Below are 23,770 nucleotides of genomic sequence, written 5' to 3' on the forward strand. Positions count from 1 at the left end.
TGATAAATTATCTGTATGCAGAAAATAGCTTGTGATTTGGGTCAAATGGTTCCTAAAGGCAAAGCAAATAGTTCCTCTTAACTCCAATTACTGAACTAATTGATAGCTTAGGTTAGAAACATGACATATGTCATAATAAAAAAGAAAAAATTACATTATTTATCTATGTAATATTTTCAAATATTAAAGAGGTATTAGTGTAATATATAAAGAAATATCAATGTAATATTTTCAAAGAAGAAAAATTAATATAAGACTAAAAGAAAAAAAATAATGTTACGTGTAATTTGAAAAAATAAAATCAAGGTATACGAGTTTAATTTCTTCTAAAAAAAAAGAATGATTTTTCATTTTAATTTGAACCAATGTTTATACCAGGATGCACGGTTAAACTAACAATTGAATGGCAAAGCAAAAGTAGTTGATAAAATGATTTATGCAATGCAATTTAAGTACAACTAATTTAATTAATAATATATTGCTAAATTAGCTGAAATTACAGTATTAATTACGTAGAAATTTCAAGTTTGAGCATTCGTGTAATTACCTCCTTGCATTACATAAAAGCTTGATCTACCCAACCACCTTCAAGCTTTAACATTACATAAAACTAAATGTAACGCTGACCATTGTTCGGATGCTATTAGAAAATCAATTTGCCATTACTAAGGCTTTATAAATAACACTATATTTATATTTTCATGATGTATTATTATATCAATGTTCTTTAATTTCTTGAATAAAATGAGATGGCTATAATATGCACAATCAAAATGCTTAGCACATAAACATGACCAATTAAAATTTAAGAATTTCGTCAAATATATAAAAAGTTTATTTCTATTACATAATAATATATCTGCCTTTTTTTATTTTTTAGCACTAATTAAATTTTTAGTCCCTAGATTTTTTTAGATTCTATTTTTCTTATTTTCAAATAGTATTTTTGGTCCTTAAATATTTTTTTGCCTATTTTTAATTTTTCATTTATTATTATTACTCGATTATTTCAAAACATATAAAAATAAAGAACTAAATATGAATAAAACAAGACTCATCTTGAACTATAAAAAAATAAAATAAAAAACTAAAATGGATAAAAATTAAAAGAACTAAAAATGGCAGACGGGTTAACAGAAGGGTAAAACTTGTTAAAAAAAATTAAAGGACTAAAAATTGAAATCTGAAAAAATTGCAACTAAACCTTTTTTTCACTACTTCATAAGAAAGTGATGACAAACAGTCTAGACTTAATTTTAAATGAATACAACAAAAAATTGAAGAAAACCACGCCAACAAAATTTTTGGGCAGCTTTTGCCAAATAAATTCCGCACTATTCACCAATGTTCAATTCCTCAAATTTACCACAATAAAAAACGATTTAATCATCCTCCAAAATTCAACAATTATAAATCTAAGTATAATCTATTAACTTAAAAACTCAAATTTTAGAAAAGTTCATTTTAGTATCAATTTGATTTTCGAAATACTAGGATTAAAAGATGGATGCAGTTTTTCTTCTGGTAAGCTGAATGCAACAGATTTAATTCAAGAAAAATATAATAATTGTGAAATTTGCAAATAAAAGAAACTTAATTTTATAATAAATAAAGCTCAAATACTACATTGAAAAAACCAGAAATAGTACTTCCAAAAATCAGAAAACGAATTCCAGATTGAAAGTCAATTTGTCACCAAAATTTTAACCAGCATACTCCATATGCAATTCTCCGAACAAATTCTCAAAGCTAACAAAAGTGAAACTAAGACTCTGAGACAGGATACTCAAACACAACATCTTTTCCAGATAACTTCCTGTATACTGCAGCAAAAGTCTCCAACTTGTACTCAGTGTTGTTTCGCTCCTTTGGGTCCAAGTAAACCTGCCCAACCAATTACATACAAATTATGTAGGCATAAAAAAACTAATACAAAGGTAAAGGTCAAGAAATTCCATAGACAAATGCTCAACCATATAACACAAGTAACAAGAGTTAAATGGTGATAATAGCTCTACCTTCATAATCTTGGATCCATCAATTTGGTACCTCACACGCTTCCCAACAATCTCAGCAGGCAATACAACATCCTCCAGCATTGCTTCATGAACAGCAGTAAGAGTGCGGCTGCGAGGACGCTGAGCAGCAGAACCCTTCTTCGGTGGCCTCAAAATCCTCCGGGTGGCAACCAAGATTACATCCTACATGTTTAATTAGATTAAAATTGTTGAATAAGAGAGAAACTAAATGAATAGAAGATTGAAAATGAAATTAATAAGTTCAAGAAGCAGTCTAAATTAGAAGAAAACACTTCATAGAAGCTAATAAAGTTACACAACGACCCAAAGGAATACTCCAGACTATTATATACTAAACACATATTAAGTAAATTGCACATAACTCTCTTAGGACTATTACAGAGGTGAATTAATCTCGTATTGTGAGTCTGCAGCTTAATCATTATTTAATTAGCATGAGGTTACACCAAAATATTTGCTAATGATAAGTGTTGAGACATATTATAATGAAATATTTCTCAAGTTGCAGTTGGAGTTTTCGGGTAAAAATCCAATCAAAATGGTAGAGTAAAGGACCATGAACACTATCAAATGTATTCAAACTACCAAAATGATGCCAGAACATATCAATATATAGATGTCAAAAATATGCTAAGCTTTACCTACCTTGCCACTAAACTTCTTCTCAAGCTCCCTGACAAGCCTAACATGAATCTTACGGAAACCTTTCCTTAATCTGTAAGGGACATGAATAACAACAGCCTTGCGGTTTCCAGAAACATCAACTTGCCTGCAGATAGTAAAAAAGCATTCATAAGACAGACAGAACATTAATCAACCTTCGTCACACACACAGTAGCATGCAATAGGAATCCTTACACGGCTGAGTTTATGTATAAATCCTTCAGATCACTTTTAAGCTCCTGATTGGTATTTTCCAGATCAAACAATGCCTGCAGCAACAAAAGTTAAACCAAAATATTCACACATTGGAAACAAATGTGATTAAACAGAAACATTTTGATAATGGCTAAAAATTACCTGTCCAACTGACTCTTCAAATTCAGTTGGTTCAGCATCCTTATCCTTGTGGATTTTCTTCCTTGATGTGTACATCTTCACAGCTGTACAAAAACAACATAATGTTAGAGCGCCTAGCCCCTAAACCCTAAACAAAATTAAGGAGAACAGAAAAGGGTCAAGCCTCGATTTGAACATTCCTTAAATAATTCCAATTTTCCAAAGGATTAAATCCCCCTAACTCCAACTAATAAAAATGAAAATAGCCGTCTTCAAACCCCCAACAACAACCCCGCCTCAAGGTTAACACGTTTTGTTGGCTAACAGAAAAACTTAGAAAAAGTAAATCAATTAAAACATAAAAAGTAAAAATGAGAACTTTCCTTCTGTTACTCAATGATTCCAATAATTGATTTGCAGAATGCATAGAAGGGGCAAATGGGTCTAGAGCACACATACCTTACCTGAGAAGATGCAAGCCCTGAGAGATCGGCGGCTAAGAGTCGGAATGGGAGTCCCTACTGGTTCGCAGTGAAAAGAAAACCCTAGGGTTTGTGATTAAACGTGTTTATAAGGACTGAATGAACGACCAAGATCGGACTTCGTGTACACGTGGACGGTTCATGTTGCAAATTTTAATCTTTCCTTATTTTAGATCTCTGTTTGCATATAATTTTGGGCTCAATATTTTTATGGAGCAATCCAACAACCTGTAATTTATGGGCTTTAAGCCCAAATATAAGATGATGTCTGCACGAAGCCTACTTTTTTTATTTTTTACCTATTGCGACAGAATTACTAGTTAATTTATTGGTATGTAAATGAGTGGAGGACTGGAAATTTAAACTTCACTTGCAAAGAAATGGGTGACTTAAAGCTTAACTAATTTATTCAAACAAGTCTCATTAGAAGCTTCAACTTCACTTGTTTAAAAAAATAAAAGCTTGAGCTTGATTTGTTTAATTCGTTTAAAAATTAATTACTTTTTAATTTGCAAAAAAATTCTTAAATTAGTTTATAACTTTATCAGTGTAGAATTTAATAAAATATTTTAATAATATTTAATAATCTACAAATACAAATATGTACTAAACACTTGTTATAATGGTGTGGAATCTATGTAATTTTAATTTTCTACATTTTATATAAACGAGTTATTCACAAACTTTTACTTTTAATGTCAAGTTTGTAAAACTTGGACTTGCTCGTTTAAATAATTGAGTTTGTTTTGTTAAATTAAACAAACAAACAAACTTGCTCAAACATTTAATCAAACGAGCTCAAATAATTTACAAATATTTTGTCTCATTTACACCCTCTTACTTTATATTTATCTAGAATTTGAATGTGTATGTTAGACAATGTGTCTCTATCTGTACAGTCAACACAAGTCAATTAACTAAATTAAGGTCGTCTTTTGATGTTTCTCCTTTACTTTGGAATTTAGTTCAACATAGTTGGTTACTCGTGTCTTCACATTACTCAGAAATTTTAAGTTGATAAACAAAAAAGTGTGTGTATTTATTAGTGGGAACGAGAAGAACAACTTTGACAAATTACTAAGGCTATTTTGTTTTCCCGTTTGGTTTGCGACAGCATGCGTTGTGAGGCACATCTAACGGTTGTTTGAAAAGGGAAGGGGGGAGATCCGTTGGTGAACGTGCACTAAGTGATCGTTTGTTTATTTTTAAGTTAAATAAAATTAATTAACAAAACTAATTTTGAACCATTCAATTGAATTGAGATAGGTGTTCTTAGTTATAGATTTTGTTATTAAAATATGTATGGAATTAAAGGTATATTGTTTAGAGCTAAAGAAAGTGTAATGATATTTGTCTACTCTATAAAATGAGACGAGAATTTGGATGAAAAAGAAGTGATAAATAAGTATAAAAAAAAAGTAGCTAGAAAGGAAAAATAATAGATGATATAATTAAAAAAAAAAAGATTAGTGTATCACTCTTGGAACAAAATAACATGAAAGCATTATTACTTGTATCTTGAATAAGCTATTTAAGTGACAATGAAGCTTGAAGCTCCGTTATCTTTTGAAATTAATTTCTCAAACTCTTAAAAGAGTTTGAGAAATAATGGGGAGTCGAAATTTCCACTGGAAATAAACTAATTAATGTCAAAAGATAATAATGGGGAGTCGAAATTTCCACTGGAGAGTTAATTTAATTGCAATGTTGGCACACTTCCAATTCTAGTTGTCGAAAGGGTTTGAAAACTCAAATGAAATCCCACACTTAAACAATTAGACATAGTTATTAATAGTCTCTTTAAAAACTTTTCATTCATTTCAATTAATAGTCTCCGAAGTGTTTGTTTTATTTTTAGTTAAAATTATTGTGATGAATGTTTTAATATAACTCAACAGATAAAAGAAAAATAAAAGCAAAAACAAGATTATGATCCTTTTGCAAAAAGTATTTTTGCTCAAACATACACTTGCATTTGATTTCCAAACATGCATTTATTTTACTACCCCAAGATTAATTCTTGAACATGGCCTCTTGCGGCAGTGTTAAGGAAGCTATTGTCCCTGACAGCCCAATAAAATCTCCCATTCAAGACTCTTTTTACTCTATCTTAAGTACCTAACTAGTTAACTCTTGAATAGGTTGATCTTAAAATTAGCAGAAAAGGTCAACCATTTCAACGATTCTATTCCACATGGTTTTCCTTAAAATTTTGTTACACCGTATGACAATTTTTGGTTAGCACTGCCAACAACTGAACTCCTACCTATATAGTTCACCTCATTAATAATTTAATACACATGTGTAACACAAATATGGCGCTACTGCTAATCATTATATGGATACTTAAATGACGACACCCATTAATTTGATAGTAAAGTTTTGAACAGAGGATGGCATTTCTAAGTCCTTTAGATCAAAAGCTAAGTGCAGATAATCATTTGATTCTTTTGGATCAACGCTTATCTAATGGTATTTGCTTTTCAATAACTCTATATTATAATAATAATAATATCACGTTTACAAAAGAAAAAACAAATAAGTTGGATCTGAAATCTGAATGGCCACATACTCGTAGCTATTCAACTGTTACGATCTTTTTTGACGATGGAAAGAACTATTACGATCTTAAATTGAATTATTTTGACTTCAAAATGGTATTGGTACGGAAACGAAACACCTCTGTCCAACCTTTTGACTCTACCTCTTCCTCCCCACCAATCGCATCCGATGGGTTCCACTTGGTAGGTAAGACATGAATTTTAGATAAAATTTAAATGTAACTTTTTTTACTTTTGGTATTTTTTAATTAAAATTTTATTTCAATAATTTATGTTGATCTATTTTTAAGCTACTTACGTTGATTTCCAATATAAATATGAATTTAAGGACAATACACTAATAATATAAATCATTTTTTAATCACATCCAATACAAGTCATAATTAATATGATTTTTAAGATAATTTTATATAAATTAATAAATTTATCATAAATAATAATTTAGAATGGAATGATATTATAAATTCAGTGCATAGTGATTTTTTTCCTGTAAATATTTATAAAACATATATTATTGAGAAAAAACTTTCAAGTGGATTCATGAACTTGAATTTTTTGTGAAGGAAGTTTCACAAAAGCACTTGGACCAAAGAGTTAATTTAATTCAACAATTCAAGAGATTTTACACGTAGTCGCCTGTAGTATAGCAGGAAAATAATGGAATCTGATTCTCCCACCGTTGCCTGTTTCTGACCAATTTGTTTCAAATCAAGCTCATTCACGTTGCACGTGTAGACTCGATGCAAGGTTTCCCAAAATATTATGCACATAAAGAGAACATGCAGACCAATGTGATAACAGAATAATGGCTTCAATTAGTTGTACTTATTAGTATTATTTACAGTAATTCTTTAAGGTTATCATCAACTGCTGAAATGAAGACTATTTCTTTCTACAATAAAATTTTTATACGCATAAATGATAAAGTTTAAATTTATTTTATTCAGGCTAACACATGTTAATTGATCTATATTCACCTACCACACCAAATTAAAAATAATAATAATTTTTAAAAATTATGAGTTCCGCCGTTGTTAAAAAGAAAGAGATATATATGAATGAAGTGATCACAATTTTATATTAATAAAATTTTTACTTTTAATTATATTATTTTTTCTTCGATCTCAATTTTTTAATTAACTTTAAGTTTTTAATATTTAAATATTGAAAAAATATATATATTTTTAATCCCTCACAATAGACATCACAAAAACATGACTAACAATATGTTCTAAAGAATTAAAAATAAATATTTTTACACTCAGGACCAAAATGTTCCACGGTGAAATACAAGAAATAAAATCAAGAATTTTATAAAATATAAAAAATGAAAACATATTTTTTTCTTAATCTTTTCATCTCAAATCTCAACTATTCATATTCTTAAATTAATTATTTTTTAAGAATTTATTTTACTTTAAGTAAGTATTACTTAATTATTTATTTTACTTAATTGATTTTTTTTTTATAATTTTACATATTTTCAATTTACAATCATAAATTTTATTTAAATGAAACTATCTGTACAATTCACATTCCTCGGGTGGACCGTGGGCGACGCTGGGTTCGTCGTGCCCGACAATTTAAGAGCCAAGGGCAGAATGCGCGTGTGCTGAACTTGACCAATTGCCTATTGGAGAATTTCTACTTAAAAAAAAATGGTTAACAATATTCAAATAAGAGTTTCATATATTTTTTATCAATAAGAATAAAAAACAAATGTTAATAATTTATAATAACTCGTACATTTTATCAATCAATTTAACTATACCACATGACTAAATATTTATTAGTTATTGAATATCTTAATAAATTTTAGAATATTTATTATAAAACTAAGAACGAATAAATTTTCATTTATAATTTATTTTAAATATGAAATTGATAAATTTTAGGATTCTACATTTTTATTTCATTTAATATTTTTACAAAATCTTATTTGAATTCAATTTATATGCACTAAAATATTTTTTACATAGAAATGAATAAAAATCAACTTTATCGTCACATTATATTACCGTATGTATGGACATGTACACGTCTGATACTTGTGTATAAGAAATAAATTACATCAAATTTGGTCAATAACATAGAATCGACACAAGTTGATCTACTTAATGATATTTAATATATTTTTATTTATTAAAAGAAAAAATATTTAATTTGATTCAAATTAAATCCAATTGTGTAACAAAAAAAAAAAAACAATCAATTTGATGTAATCCAATAAATACCACAAAGTTTCCTAAAACAAACAAATAAATAGACACCCTCACACCCCTAACTATTGGCATGTATCTTAAACTTTTATTAATTATAAGATTGGCATGAAAGTATTTACTTTATATCTTTATTTTACAGTATTTACTTTATATCATAAAGTTGGCTTTTGTGAGAGAATTACCTGCTTTGTGCTTCTTCGCTTATTGTATCTTCAACTTTCTAAAAATTGTTCTAGGATAGAAACAATAAGTTAGGTTCACGTGAGACAAGATTTGAGGTGGTTGGAAGTTGGAAACGAGGGTTTGTACTTCATTGATCATTGCTGGATTCACACTCGAGTGCATCGTGTTTACAAAATTCGGAGTATATGTTTGATAAACCATAAGACAGACAGACACAAGGAGAACGTACGACTTGAAAACGAAATTATTTTAACTCTTGGAAGTCTACTCGTAAGTTGTATATATAAGCGTGTAAATTTGAATTGCATAAAAATTGCAACTCCATCCTTCTCTACAATTCTGTTCCTCTCCCTTAATCAATCCTCTCTATAGCAACTCTTAATTTATGAAGATACAAAATATTGACAAACTGACCTAGGCCTACCTAGATTAAATTGTTTAAAAACTTAAAGAATCATCCAATGCTATATCTTCTTTTCGTTGTTGTGAAGACACGATTCTTTGAACCAATATATCTAATGCTTCCTTCATCCACCAATGCTGACAAACTTCTCTAGCTTCAGCAACAGTCATCTACAAAAGTGACCACAAAAAAAATATTAGGAAAATTTGCAAATTACGTGTTTTTAAAAATCAAGTAACGTACATGTGTAAAATAAGAGTAGGGCCCAAACATACCCATATTCTTCTCCGTAGATTTTTCTCGGGCCATGTATCAAGTTGTTCCTTGACAAACATGGGGAACATGTGTCCTTCATAGTATATGCCATATCTTTTGCTAATGAAATTCCATTGTCCTAGTTCACTCTGCATATGAATAACAAAACTACATTTAAGTTTCAATGTATAACCAAATCTTTTGGAAACAGAAAAGAAAAAAAAAATCTGATGAAGAAAATATATACCTCAATGATTCCCAATACTCCTGCTTCTTCAAGGGATTCCCTACAAGCTGCTTCTTCTACAGATTCATCAAGTTCCCATCCTCCCTGAGATCAGATAAATAGGATGTTAATTAATGTGGTACGAAATTAAATGACCAATGAATACCAAATTGAGCATATATATATATTCAAATGAATACAACTAGTTATAGCAAAAGTACCTTTGGGAACATCAATCCTCGACCTTTCTGTGAACTAACCACTAGCACTTCCAATTCGTTGCTCATTTTACCATCTATGTCTTCTTTATATCTATAAGGTATGCAACTGCGGAGATGGACATTATAATAACCGAGTAAATTAGGGAAACAAACAAAAATGAATGATAAATTGCGCTGAAGATATATACAGTACACAACATGCATATGCATGATAGAGTAATCAATTAATATATCTAATATTTGGATCTATGACCCTTTTCAATGCCAAAACAAAAAATCGGGAGATACATAGAAAAAGTGCGCCATCAGGGACCTACCAAATAATTAATCCTATTGAAAATAAATTGACCCACGTGAAAAACAAAATGAAACATTTCGAAGACGCAATAAGACACAATAGCGACCGATCGAACTCACCCAACAACTTGCCGGCCACCCATGTTGTTGTACCTCTGCAATTCCCTTCCTGAGCGAGATACCAAGCAAGCCATCTTTCAAATCAATTAAGAAAACTCAAAGAAAGCAAGAATATAGAAAAGAAGAAGAGTAGAGGGATGAAAATAATTAAGTTAATTAATTAGCTATAGATATAATTATGATCGATCTGTGTGATTAGTTGGAGATATAAGAGAATAAAGCTAGGGTGAAGATAAAGAGTGACAAGAGGAAGCCATATATAGAATATAAGCGTTGAGGTAAGCAAGCAAACCCATCTGAAACGCGTAATTGTCGCCTTCCTCGAGCCCCATGTATCTTTAAACATCTATAATATAATAATTAACCAAAAGTTGTTAAATGGACCAAATATATAGAATAAAATAAAATTGAGATTGAGGATTCTCTATCGTTTCGCCAACAAATTGTTTACATTTGGCGTGGCATATTAATTCGCATTGCATTATTAAGTCAACATTAATAACTTGCTGTTGCTATGCTAAGTTCATGATCAGTTTAGCTAGCAAAAAAGAATATTACTTTGTGGGGTGAAGTTTTATTTAATTTATTTATTAGCAACACAGCAGTCTCTACATTAGAGTCGACACGGCCTGATAGAATATGATCCCAAGTTGACTTTGGAAAAACACGTTAATTTCTCCCATATGTATGGCTTCTCACTCTACTTTCATAATTGCACCCTGCTGGATAATGACCATGGATGGAACCACTCACAACGGTTTTTTTTTCTTTCTTTCTTTCTTTCTAACTTTCAAAATATAATAGTATGTATTTTGTATAAATGGGCTTCAAAAATAGTAAAGAGAAAAAATTATGTTCTCTCAAATGAATTTAATTATTTCCATCCTTTTTATCTATTTTATTTTCTTCTTTCTCTTATAATATGTTATGAAAAATATTTTCTTTTTTTGTTTGAAAGAAGACAAAACACTACAAGTTGTATTAAGAAATGTAATATTATCATTATCATGTTATACCAAAAGAAATTAGTTTAGAACAAAATATCTTACAATTTATTATTAATTTGAAAAAAAAATTTAAAGTAATATAACCTAAAAATACGTCAAGTTAATTTCTAAACCTTGAACCTTATTTGATATGAATTGACCTTTAACATCCATGATAAATTTGATAACAATTAAAGAACTATATTAATGACAAACAAAAAAATTATAGAGACTAATGTAATAACACTCGTATCTTTAGAGGCAAAGATAAAAGTTTATTCTAAAAAAAGATAACCTGCCTAACTCCCAATCACACCACACATAAGACAGGGTCGGGTTAACAAACAACTAATAATAATGACAATTTCTCCCCACAAAGAAAAAAAATTATGATGATTTTGGTACGGCCCATCCAAAACATAATAGGCCGCAAGGACCGGTCCATATTCAACTCAGTATGGGTAAATGAACAAGCCCAACATTGTTATTCTCACCTTCCATTTTCTAAGTTGGCCCTCTAACATCGAATGATTTTCTTTTATCAAAATACCCTTGATGAAAATGTATTTTCAAATATGTATCTTGACAAAGACAGGTTTTTGTCAAGACACACATCAAAAAATTATTTTCTTAATGTACCTAGACAAGAGTTGTCAAGATAAAAGACAAGAACATATTCTCATTGTGTACCTCAACAAAATCTTGTCCAAATACAAGAAACATGTTTTCATTTTGACAATGTCATAACTGATTGTTAACAACACACACACATATGGATGTACTTATTTCTATGAATAAATAAATTCATCTTAAAATAAGTTTATCTTTCAAATACGTAAAACTATCTACTCTTAAAATTTAAGAATCGGTTTAAAACTGTCTCATATTAGATCATTTTTCTTATATAAATAACATTAATATTTAGTTCAACCGGTCAGTCAAACTCATTCGGCTTGTGAATAACTTTTAGTCTAGGTTAAGTGAATTTTCCATAACACCAAATTTTAATGTTTTATGCCCGCCCAACCGGGCAAGATTTATTGATAAAAAAGTCAATCAATTTCACAAATAATACAAAGAACAAATATATGACACTTTTGCTAATTAACTTACCATTTTTCATCAACTATACATTACGATTGTCCTACACATTCCGTTCAAGTTCTATTTTCTTGATTAATCCTCTCATTTTCAATCCACAAAATAATTAAATTTGATACTTTTTAGATATCAAAAACTAAACTAAACTAATGAAACTAGTTACCTCGAATTAACTGATTGTTCAGTTCTTAATTTTGTCAAAGTTCAGTAGCTAGTATAGATGATTGGAGTATACAGGTCAACTGCTTTTATATTTTGCCCCTTTGTTTGTCTTTTTCAAAGTTCTTTTTGTTGACTGGTCTCCCAAATGAACCTATCACACGTTTATGAACCATTGACAAGACAATTTAATGGGTTGCAATAGGCCATATAATTAAAGTATTGCCATCACAAGTCACAAAGACATTTGGAGTCATACCAGCACTAATTTGGCAGCCTAAGATTTACTAGTTGCTTGCACCAAGGAATAAAAAATAGGACCAACTGTTTGAAAAATCTGTAAAGATTTGACCCAAAATTGGATGTGGAAAATAGAAAACAAATGGCAAATGTGAACAAAAAAGTAGAAAACAATAAGGCAAAGTGGATGTGAATAGACCATAAAATATATTGAATAAGTGGATCTGGTAGGTTTCTATTGGTTTAAGTGGCTTCCCTAGTGGTCGTTTTAGGTGGATCATGGCCACGGATGGAGGGTGGTAGAAGTTTGATTTTGGAGCATTCTTATGTCGTGGAAACCATTTCTCAGTACAGAAGGGACAGCTTATAGAGCGTAAATAGGAAACATATGTGAAATTTTTCTGACTTTTCATTGTCACATCACATAAATATTAAATGGATTGATGCCTATCATTTCTTTTGTAAACACGACGGCTTTCCTCCACGTGTTCGATCAACTTCCAATCTCAATCTTACATGATTGATATTTTATTTTATTTAGCTACCAAAACTTAATATAGATCGAGGATCATGATCAATTATGTTGTCATTATTAAATTTAGAGAACTTGAAAGGTACTAGTAAATATTATTTTAAAATTTAATTGATGCATATAAATATTTTTTTAATTTTAACAATCATAAAAAAAATGAAATGTGAGTTTTTATTTTCTCAACACTTTGTGTAGCATACTAGCATTACATAAAATAAGATTTTTTTAATAGGTAAAATAATGTGTTGATAAGTATTGTATATTGGACTTGGACATTTGGAGTTGAATTAATATTGCATAGGTGAAAAGAAATTCATTTATCATGGTTTTCTCAAAAATAAATATATATAAATAAGTTATTTTTAAGAGTTTTTCATAAAAAGTGTTTGGCCTAACTTATCCTTTTAAGAAGACATGCTAAAAAAACTAGACCAAAAGAGTGAGGATTAAAAGCACATAAAGGGTCAAATATTTAAGAACTTAGAAAGTACTTAACATTTTATAAAATTTTGAAAAAAAGTTATAGCACCTCTATTTCTGTATCTAATCAATTTTGGGAAAACATTAAATTTTCTAAAGAAACAATATGCCAATTAATTGGTGCACATCAATATAACTTTTTGTGAAGTTTTATATTAAAAAAATTGAAATGTGATTGTTTTTTTTTTTTGTTAAGACTTATACATAGCATTACCCCCATAAACCCATAAAATAAGATTTGTTCATAAATATTGTATTGTGTATTGGACATTTGGCGTTGAATGAATATTTGCATTTGCAAAGGTAAAAGGAAATAATTAGTCAGGGTTGTCTGCTTTGATTTGTTTCTTGGTTATTAATAGAAAAGAAAGCAACAAATTAAATGGGTCAGATTTGTAATTAAATTAAAGTATATCATATATGGAGGGTGATTGTTTTGATAGGAAATAAACAAAATAATAACATTTTAGGGGGCATGGATTGAAACGCGTGCTTCAAATCCTTTCAAGGTGAGGACGGGTATTACTTCTCCATATCTCGATTCTCCAACATATATCTGTATCTGTTTTTTGATACTTGATGGGTTAAGATTTGATATCCTATCCGTACTTATTGGGTATCGGGTATCCTATCCTTGTCCCGTCACTTGTTTAGATTTGTAAACAAGTTTTTTTTTAAATTATATTAAAAATCATATTTAAAAAAAAATGATTGTTACCATTTGTTTAACTACTTCTATTTGCAGGACATTTGTTTACAAAAACCATCAAGAAAGAAATCTTAAATTACGTAAAAAATTATAAAAAAAATTAATAAGTAATTAATAAAATTTTAATAATTTTATCATCGAAACGGTATGAAAATGAATATGAAACAGGTACTGACATCTCTGTCCTCAACCCAGACCCCGATTAAAAAAATCTAATAATCCTCAAATCCAAACCTAATCAACTCAAATATTTCCGGTCAAAATCATAACCGATTTAAACAATCATTTTCATGCCTACATCCAAATGGAGAAGGTGGACGGGAAGGAGCCCATATAAAACTTCCTTTTTTTATAATAAATAATAAATAAAGATTTTTTTTCCTTATTTCCTCTCTCTCAAAATCTGATATTTCTTTCCTTCTTCCGGGTATATATATATATATATCCTTGAATAGGTATCCCTAACGCCAAAATTACATTTCACACATATTTGGTTCCTGTAAAAGGCTCTGTTTGTGAGTTTGCAGAAGAAGATGGAGAACAGGACCCCTACTCCTCCGCGAGAGGGTTGCATGGGTTTTGCAGTTCACAGCCAAGTGATCAAAATTAAGGAAGAAATTGAGAAAATAAAGCACCCTTCACTTCAGCTACACATGAGGCGTGCCCTTCTCAGAGATGTCAACCACCTTCACTCTCGCTCACCCCTCGGATTGGCAGACAGAGACAGGGCTATCCTTAGATGTTAGAAACTTACTATAGACACACAGACATGTACATATATATATATATATAGAGAGAGAGAGAGAGAGAGAGGGAGGGAGAGAGAGGGAGAGAGAGAGAGAGAGGGAGAGAGAGAGAGAGAGACTTCCCTTGGAAGGAAGTTTCAACTATCATATGATATATAATCCTTCTGTTTCTTTTATATTCTGTGTTTCTTCTTCTTGTTTGTGTACTTCCTTGTACATGTTTTTGGTGATAAAAGTTTACAACATGGTTTCTCTAAAGTCTTTAACACCCTTTTTAACTCATAATTTCTCCATGTGTATATCTTTTTGCAAACACCGGATTCTTCCTATAATTTTTAATTCTTTAGAGGGCATACATACATGGTGCATCAGATTGTCATAAAATGAATCCTGCGACTTAACAAATACTAGCTTTTAGTATTTGGTCGGGAAAAGGGAGGAGAAGATTCGTTGTCCCTGTCTATAAAACAGATTTTCTTTAAACCATTCTCTTGTTGTATGTCACACGGTTTGAAGCCAACTATTAGATTGGACCGAAAAATGAACAGGGCAAAACATATTATTGTGTTTCCAAACGCTCCCTTATGGCAAAGATTAAATCTAACACGGAACGTCACGTTACAACTAACCGTGCTTATGCCACGTCAAAAATAATAAAAGACGAAATTCTCTACCTCCACGTCTTATTCAAACTCGTTGTCTGGTTATTATTATTCATGAGAGCGAGACTGAAAGAGAGAGCCATGCCAGTGGGGTGTAACTTTTCTATTTATTTTTTACTTTCTTTCCGCTTATCTTAACCAAGGAATATTCGATTTTGTATATAAAATACAGATAATAAATTATGTTAATCAATCAATACGAGAATAAATCATATACTTATAAAAGATAAATTATGGAGTTTTCAGAATGACCAACTTAACAAAAAATATCACTGCTCATAGTTCAATAGAAGATTGCCAAATGGTGAAAACATAGGTAATTTCAATCAAAATTGCACTCTCCAGTAAGATGTAAATAAAGCAAAAGCAGATTAAAATGTTAAAGAGAGATTCATGACAGCAAGCAAATACTTAATCGTTAACTATCACTTAGCCTTCTGCGGTTGTTGTTTCCTTTGATGATACAAGCTTTAGCCTCCTTGAGAGATTTTTCATTACGTCTATAATCACAGATTTCTTTTGGATTCTGTACTGAATGGCTAACTCGGTTGAACCTGAAGCACCCTGCTTCAACAGTGATTCATCATCCATTATTTTGGTGGGAAAGTGTCCCAGTGCAATGACACACAAAGCAATTAGGGTGCGAAATACAGCTATCTCATTTGCAACACCAAGAGGAGCCTCAGCATCTAAAGACTGGAGTATGCTGAGGTCATACTTCTGCATAGTTTCCACATTAGTTGAAAGAATTACCCTCAATGCAGCCAACAAGCGGCCCTCTACTGTTTCTTGACCACCTAAGCTCACCTGTTTCAAGAAAACAAATAGATGAAGTAATGAACTTGTACTGTGGATTGGAAAACTAATACCATATGGTTCTTGTGTTATGATCATTTAATTAACATGCAAACTGTTACTTATTCTTGGTGATCCTATGCTTTGGCCAGCTTTATTACTCAAAGGTGTTTATGAACTGTGGGAAAACTGGGAAGACAAAAAATAAAATTGATCTGATGTTGATACATTAACAGCTAAAACATTAAATCTTTGCTACAATATACATTAAGCTTATACAAGATAGAAGAGAGGCACTCATGTAACCTTGAGATCTGGAGTTTCTCCAGCTAGATTCAGCTGAGATAAGATCAGTTCCTGCCATGGAGCAGGTGTTGAGAAATTTGGCGAAGAAACTCCAGCTGCTGTGCTTGCAGCATCCAAAAGAGCACCATCATATTTGAGCTCAATACAATCATAAGGGTTTGAGTGCATCACAAATCCATAATCAAGAAGGAAAAGATCATTGTTTAAACAGCCATAGCAGAGTAACAGGGGATCATCTTCTTTAATTGCTGTCTCGGCCACAACCTGACCAAAGAAAGAATTACCACAGCAAAGATAAATTCAGATTTACTTTGTTTCTTAAAAGCATGAAAAGAAGGATTTGGTGGGGGTTGGGGGCTATATAGGAAAGAGTATGAGAAAACATGCCTCACTTTCATCTTCGAGTCACTGGTATCTTGTTCTTGAACAATTCTAGCATTTGGATTGAAACTATGATTGCACATATCAATTAGGGGGAGCATCATCGGTACGTCAATGCGTATCCCATTGGGATCCTTTTCACCATACAATCGAAATGCTCTAGATGATACTGCTGACATTGCCCATCCAAGAGAAGATGCATCTACTTCTTGACCACCAAAAGGATGCTTATCTGGTGTAAGACTTACCAAAGCACGCTTGACTTCTCTCTCAAAATCAAGAAGAAATCGACACCTTTTGTTTACCTGCCTCGTGAAATTGACTTAAATTCTCCATGTCCGTGCAAAGCACTCAAAATATTTTATAAATGAAGGACAAACAAGTTCAGCTTTTGGTGTTGCTTACAAATGCGTCTTTGAGTGTTAGCTACAGGACTCAAATCAAAGTGCATATCTCTCATTACCCAACAGCAAAATCAAAGTTGGCTATGTGCTTCAAAATTGAAAAATAAGAGACACACATAAATGCATATCGAAATTTATCAGTACATAGTGTACTACAATACAATATTGGAACAACTTTAACGTTGGAGATCGACTAGGTATGTATATTCGTTTCTCTTGTCAAAATGAAAATCTACTAAGGGCTTATTTGGGTAAGCTTCTTTAGAAGCACTTCTAAAAGAAGAAAATAATGAGATGAGTTTCTTCATCAGTTAACATGAGCTATCTGTTAACTAATTTGTAGAAGTTCTCTCATATAGTTTCTCAAAAAAATAAGAGGACATCTACAAATTAGCTTATGCAGAAACTCATTTCATTTTTTTCTTCTTATTTTCTTCTCTAAAAGTGCTTCTAGAGAAGCTTACCTAAACAGACCCTAAATCAATTATTAACTATTGTTTGCAAAATAGCTCAGATTCAGATCATGGTTGGATAAACTTCTTTGTAAGCACTTGAAGGAAAAGAAAATAAGTAAAATGAATTGAGCTTCTCTCATAAGATAAAATAAACTTATGCGCTAAACTTTTATAAATTGTCTCTCGTCTAACTTCTCCAAAAGCTAAAGTGCATAAATTAATTATAGCTTATAGATAAAACTCAATTCATTTAACCTTTCTACTACCTTCTTATTTTCTTTTGAATGCTTGGAGAATTTAGGCATGCTAGAGTACAGTACCTGATGAAGAAGAGAAGCATAGTGCAAGTTCTTTATGTCCTCCCCAGGAAAGAAAATCGGCACAGTGTATGTTTCGGGGAGATTGGTAATATATGGCCACCAGAAAGATCCAACTTTTGCCCTCTCTTGCAGAAGCTTCAAACCCAGTTTCATTGCCCATAGTTCCTCTGCCAAATGCTACCACAGTGTTCCAATTCATTTACATTGAAAACTCAACTCAGTACAGCCTAATTATCAAAAGCAGAGGGTCTCGTTCGAGAGAGGTGAAGCGCAGGGGAAGGTCACTGCCACGTGGAATTTCCTCCTTGGTCACTAGGCCCAGTCCATTGGAGGAGTCGAGCTGTGCTATTTTGACCGCGCGGTGCACGAAGCCACCTTCTCTAGCTACCCACTTGATGAGGTCCGGTGCGGAAGCGGCGCATGTTAGCGGACGCAACTGGGTCAGCGAACACATTACCGTCTTCCCGAAATATCCCCCTTCCTCTTCCTATGGCCTGCCGCAACAGTGTAAAACCGAACCCAGTTTTAACATAAACTTCTACAATTCACGTGGGCTTCCAAAAAATACTATATTTCAGACTAAAAAAATAGTTTGCAATTAAGTCAAATATAATGGGCATCATGTTCAATTGTTTAAATTGAAAAAATAAAGATGAATGTAATTAAATTTGTATAACTTATTTCATTACATTTCTTTGTTTATTTTTATTTTTTAATATTAATTATCAGTAAAATTAACATATACTTCGCGCAAATGTTATGATCACTTAAATGCAATCTATACCTATTAAATGAAATGCAAATTTTGTTCCATCCTGTGGTAACATATCCAACCAATAAAATGGATGTATTATTTTATTTCATTTCAGTTGTTATTTTATTCCTTTTTCATTAATTGAAGTATTATTTTGTTACATTTCCATTTTCACAATTACATGTAGAAGTTTTCTGAAAAAAATTTAAAGTTAGGAGCTTTTTGGGCAAATGTACAGGAGTGGGGTAATTTTTTAAAAAAATTACAGTAATGCGTAAATTTTGGAAATATTATAGATTATGTATAAATCCTATTTTAAAACACCACTTTAGAATGTAATTATATATATATATATATATATATATATATATATATATATATATATATATATATATATATATATATTTGAAGTTATGATCAAAACACGACTTCAATATTTTTTTTCAAAAAAATTACAGTTTTAAAGTTATGTTTTAAAACATAATTTTTTTATATCAAGTTGTGTTTTAAAATAGGACTGAGTTACCCATAGCATGTAATATCCTTACAATCTATCCATTTCTATAATTTATTTAAAAATTATCACTCTTATAAATTTGCCAGCTTTTTCACTTGAAAATAGAGTGAGTGCAAGCAACTAGATGAATTTTGTGTCTATTGTTTTCTTATGATTAAATTAATTTATAGTTTGATGAACTATTTGATATTTTTAATTTGTTTTTTGTGTTCTTTGCTTTTTAAATTGAATTCTTGAATTTATATGTATATATTAAAATTAGTTCCTTGAAGCATTATTGTCCTTAACCTTAACACGGTGGAATACTCTATTTACAAACTTCAAGATGACTTTATTCACATTCATCTTAACGTGAATGTGTATATGTGTGTGTATATATATATATATATATATATAAAGTTAGTTGAAAAAGACATTTTATTTAATTTTTGGTTTTTTTATTAACTATAAATTTTGTTTAAACAATATATTTTTTAGTAATTATTTAGTAATTTATAATTTTTTTCATTTTTATCCTCATTACATTTATTCAATTTTCTTATTATTTTTTTAAAATAAATCATAATTTTATTATTTTTATGTTTTTTTTTACTTTAATAGTTAATTTTATCGAATATTTATAATTTAATAAGTTAGCTTTAAGCTATCGATTATTTTCCTTCACTTTCAATTAACTTTTTAGTTAATTTTATTGAATATGAGCTTAATTTAAAGTGTCTTGTTTTAAAAGATAAAAATCGAATTAAGATTCACTAAAATTATACATAAGTAATTTTTTTGTGTAAAATAATAATAAAAATTCAAACCTATGACCTCATGAATTCTATTTCTATTCCCATTAATTAGACCCACCCTAATGAGTTAATTATGAAAAAAATATTAATAATATATTTTTTGCTAAAGGTTAAATTTTATTAAAAGAAATGCAACATCCTGAGTGAGACCTATTAAATATTTAACTAATTTTGAAACTAAGGAGTAATAGATAATGTCTTCAAAAGCTTATATTAAAGATTGTATTGCTAAACTTTCTCAGATTACACTAACATATGAATTTCAAAATATGTAAAATGAGAAAATAGTAGTGTGTATAATATTTATATATATATATATATATATATATAAAAGATTATGATGTATTTTAATTTGAATTAATGTTAGATCCATTTTCTCCTTATGTGTCTATTTATAGTTTATTTAAATTTATCTTAGAATATTATAGTATAAACATTCACTTTAAAAAGTTAAATAAAAAACATGTTTAATCATTTTTCTCTTTTTAATACAATATATTGTTTCTAAACTTCAAGTTTAAGGTATTATTTGGGATAGTTTATAGGTTTGAGTTTTATTTTTTTTTTAAAAATATAACAACTAATTTTGTTTTAAATCATTTTAAATCAGATTTTAAAATGTGATTAGTTTCAAAAATAAATTCAATGATGATGGTGTCATTAACGACATCGGTAGAAATACTTGTGGTAATTATTGTGACATTGGTGTTAATAGTAATATCAGTGGGGATAATGATGATAGTTAGTGATGACAATTTCACAACGATATTGATGATAACTATGACAACAACGTTGATAGTAGTGGTGGTAATGTAATTGGCGTTAGTGGTGTTGATAGTGACGATGTTGGTGGTAGTGACAAGTGACGGTGATACTAGTGATGACATTGGTGATGATGGTGGCAATAATGATAGTAGTTGTAAAGACATTAATAATAATTATGGTGACCGTAAAATGATATGTGACGACATTAAAAAATATCCATGTCAAATAAGAAATATATATATATATATATATATATATATTAAAAAAATTGAATCAAATTAACAAAATATTTTTCTTAGTTTTAAAAATAAGTGTAAAAGATATATTTTGTTTTAAAAATTACATTTAAAAATAAAAAATAAAAAACTCCCAACCACCCGGCGCCGAAGGAGATCATATATTTTCAATTTAAGTGATTAGTTTTAAAAAGATGTAAAAACTTAAGCATAAAGTTATAAGCATTTGCAACTCAAAATTTCAAAGAGAGGGGGAGGGGACAAGGGAAGACGCAGATAATAAATCCAACAAATAAAGAATATAATAAATGGGGGACAAACAGGAAAGAAGAATCTGAATCTGCCTCAGAAAATGGATCCAGGAAGGAAGGAAGCTTAAAATCTAAAAAAAAATACGTGTATTTTTCAACCAATTGCCATTAAACTTTGGCATACAATGATACTATATTTTTCTATAATGAAAAAAGAAAAAGAAAGACGCAGATATATAATTAACGAACGGGAAGCAAGAGATTACTAGGAAGTCAAGTTTCTGGAGCAGGTTTAACTCTATCGGTGGTGTCATGGCGCGAGCCCATCATCATCATCACCCTGAACTCCTCGAAGTCGATGGTGCCGTCGCCGTCGCCATCGACGCCGCTGATCATCCTGCGGCACTCGGCGAGGGAGCAGTCCTCGCCGAGGCTGCGCATGACGGTGTTGAGCTCCTCGGCGGTGATGGAGCCGTTGCCGTCGATGTCGAAGACGGCGAAGGCGTCCTTGAGGTTCTCCAGGACCTCGTCGGAGTCGACGCCCTTTGTGTTGAGCTCGATGAACTCCGGGAGGCTGATGCAGCCATCGCCGTCGCCGTCAACCTCGCGGATCATGTTGTCCAGCTCCAGCTCCGTCGCCGGCTGCCCCAGGCTCCCCATGATCGACCCCAGCTCCGACGCCGAGATCTTGCCGTCGCCGTTCACGTCGAACTTGTTGAACACCTGCTCCAGCTCATCCGCCATACGCGTGCGTGAACGCACGGATAAAGACGTCGATCGGGACGCCGTGTCGGAGGAGATCGCGTCCTTGTTGCGGTTGAAGAGCGATTTCAAACCCATTGTGAATGAATGTTGAATTTGGTTTTTTCTTGTAATGGGAATGGGAGGATCGTTAATGTTTGTCAAATGTGTGTTGCTTTTCTATATTTGGAGAGACTTTTAGCTCATTGCACCATGGGAATCGGGACGTTGTAAATTAGTTATATTTCACTGTTTCCTTTTTTTTTTTTATGATCTAAAAGAATCTGTCTAATATAAATGTTTAGCTTAGGGGCAAATAAAGGAAAAAAAAGAAACTTTATTTAAAAAATATATTTTTGATTTAAAATTTTACTGAAATAAAACGAGAAAAACATGAAGGAATTGATCTCTTTCTCTCTCTCTCTCTTTGTCGTTTCTCCTACATTGAGATATTATTAATTAGTCTAATAACTCGTGACATATGCAGGTAAATTTATTATAATAATTTCTTAATATACCTGTCTATTTGTCTAACAACTCGTGACATATCAGTATCTATTATATTAATTTTATAAACATTAATATAGACATGAGACAAATAACTTATTAAATTTAAATTTGTGTAAAAAATATTATGCATGTGACAAATAACTAATTATATATATTCTCTGAAAGATTTGGGCTTAGGAGCATAAACAAGCTAGTTAATGAGTTGGTTTTTTTAAACTTAAAAAAATAATTTTAAAATAAGTATTTTTTTAATAAATAGATAAAATTTGTTTATCAAAATAAACAAACAATATTTTTTTAAAATTAAAACAGTTTAGACAAATACATTAAGAAAACTTAAAATTATTTATTTTATTAAAATAAGTATTTCTTTTGATAAATAAATTTAAATAAACCCACTCAATATCTTAAGACTCAATAGTCACTCATAAGATCTAATCTTGGTTTGTCAATAAAATAAATAAAAAACTCACGGTAAGCCAACCGTCGGACCAATCTTATTTTTCTTTTAAGAAATAGATACAAAATACTGAAAATAATGTAAAATTTTGGGCTTTTACACATATAAAAGAAGAAAAAATAAAAAATAAATAAAAAAGAATAATCTGAGAAATATTAAGAAAGTAGTTGTTAATTTGATAACTTTCTACTGGTAATAGATCGTATATATAAATTTATATATAAAATTAATAGTAAACATTGTTGTGAAATTTATCATTTATTAAACAATTATTTATTAAAATTTTAATCTTTAATAATTATGTAGAAAAAATAATCCTCCCCTTTGATGTATTAATTGATCCGTCCCTGAGTCAATCTATCTCTAATCGTTTTTATCGGGCTAAAAGCAAATTAGTTTGGTTCGTTTGGCATCCTTAATTGAAATTGGTAAACTATATTTTAATTTTTATATATTTA

General features: G+C 30.5%; 4 protein-coding genes across 6 annotated transcripts; all 4 read right to left on the minus strand.

Annotated features, from left to right (window-relative positions):
- Positions 1–1,567: 1,567 nt before the first annotated feature.
- On the minus strand, positions 1,568–3,571 carry LOC100499772 (40S ribosomal protein S7). Of its 2 annotated transcripts, none has more exons than NM_001363215.1 (6): positions 3,503–3,571; positions 3,060–3,142; positions 2,898–2,971; positions 2,685–2,808; positions 2,019–2,201; positions 1,568–1,884 (listed from the first exon to the last, which is right to left on the minus strand). In NM_001363215.1, exons 2-6 carry the CDS (start codon positions 3,132–3,134, stop codon positions 1,765–1,767), a joined length of 576 nt encoding a protein of 191 aa, NP_001350144.1. In that variant the 5' UTR covers positions 3,135–3,142; positions 3,503–3,571; the 3' UTR covers positions 1,568–1,764. The 2 variants fall into 2 exon arrangements, with proteins under 2 accessions (NP_001350144.1, NP_001235812.2); NM_001248883.2 differs by having other exon boundaries at positions 3,498–3,571.
- A 5,162-nt stretch (positions 3,572–8,733) lies between these two features.
- Positions 8,734–10,247, minus strand: LOC100800108 (nudix hydrolase 17, mitochondrial). 2 transcript variants are annotated; one of them, XM_003525185.5, is made up of 5 exons: positions 10,009–10,247; positions 9,592–9,697; positions 9,392–9,475; positions 9,165–9,293; positions 8,734–9,059 (listed from the first exon to the last, which is right to left on the minus strand). In XM_003525185.5, the coding sequence occupies exons 1-5, from the start codon at positions 10,080–10,082 to the stop codon at positions 8,925–8,927; spliced, it is 528 nt and encodes a 175-aa protein (XP_003525233.1). In that variant the 5' UTR covers positions 10,083–10,247; the 3' UTR covers positions 8,734–8,924. The 2 variants fall into 2 exon arrangements, with proteins under 2 accessions (XP_003525233.1, XP_040871678.1); XM_041015744.1 differs by lacking the exon at positions 10,009–10,247 and having other exon boundaries at positions 9,592–10,002.
- A 4,468-nt stretch (positions 10,248–14,715) lies between these two features.
- LOC100813630 (actin-histidine N-methyltransferase) lies at positions 14,716–18,738 on the minus strand. The gene is made up of 5 exons (XM_014776068.2): positions 18,598–18,738; positions 18,285–18,461; positions 17,117–17,410; positions 16,725–16,988; positions 14,716–16,430 (listed from the first exon to the last, which is right to left on the minus strand). Exons 1-5 carry the CDS (start codon positions 18,736–18,738, stop codon positions 16,053–16,055), a joined length of 1,254 nt encoding a protein of 417 aa, XP_014631554.1. The 3' UTR covers positions 14,716–16,052.
- Positions 18,739–21,632: 2,894 nt separating this feature from the next.
- LOC100813092 (probable calcium-binding protein CML25) lies at positions 21,633–22,672 on the minus strand. The gene has a single exon (XM_003524314.5). It carries the CDS (start codon positions 22,439–22,441, stop codon positions 21,875–21,877), a length of 567 nt encoding a protein of 188 aa, XP_003524362.1. The 5' UTR covers positions 22,442–22,672; the 3' UTR covers positions 21,633–21,874.
- Positions 22,673–23,770: the final 1,098 nt, after the last annotated feature.

The sequence above is a fragment of the Glycine max genome, chromosome 5, assembly GCF_000004515.6.
Source record: "Glycine max cultivar Williams 82 chromosome 5, Glycine_max_v4.0, whole genome shotgun sequence".
NCBI classification, from domain to species: domain Eukaryota; kingdom Viridiplantae; phylum Streptophyta; class Magnoliopsida; order Fabales; family Fabaceae; genus Glycine; species Glycine max.

Excerpts from the sequence above, each read along its gene's own strand:
- LOC100499772 (NM_001363215.1), bottom strand. The coding sequence starts at position 3,134 with ATGTACACATCAAGGAAGAAAATCCACAAGGATAAGGATGCTGAACCA. Across the intron at positions 2,809-2,897 it reads TTATACATAAACTCAGCCGT|GCAAGTTGATGTTTCTGGAA; the intron begins GTAAGGATTCCT and ends TACTATCTGCAG. Across the intron at positions 2,202-2,684 it reads AGAAGAAGTTTAGTGGCAAG|GATGTAATCTTGGTTGCCAC; the intron begins GTAGGTAAAGCT and ends TTAAACATGTAG.
- LOC100813092 (XM_003524314.5), bottom strand. The coding sequence starts at position 22,441 with ATGGGTTTGAAATCGCTCTTCAACCGCAACAAGGACGCGATCTCCTCC.
- LOC100800108 (XM_041015744.1), bottom strand. The coding sequence starts at position 9,801 with ATGCATATGCATGTTGTGTACTGTATATATCTTCAGCGCAATTTATCA. Across the intron at positions 9,476-9,591 it reads GAGGATTGATGTTCCCAAAG|GGAGGATGGGAACTTGATGA; the intron begins GTACTTTTGCTA and ends ATCTGATCTCAG. Across the intron at positions 9,060-9,164 it reads ATCTACGGAGAAGAATATGG|ATGACTGTTGCTGAAGCTAG; the intron begins GTATGTTTGGGC and ends TCACTTTTGTAG.
- LOC100813630 (XM_014776068.2), bottom strand. The coding sequence starts at position 18,738 with ATGTGTTCGCTGACCCAGTTGCGTCCGCTAACATGCGCCGCTTCCGCA. Across the intron at positions 18,462-18,597 it reads CCTCCAATGGACTGGGCCTA|CATTTGGCAGAGGAACTATG; the intron begins GTGACCAAGGAG and ends ACACTGTGGTAG. Across the intron at positions 16,989-17,116 it reads CCAGTGACTCGAAGATGAAA|GTTGTGGCCGAGACAGCAAT; the intron begins GTGAGGCATGTT and ends TTCTTTGGTCAG.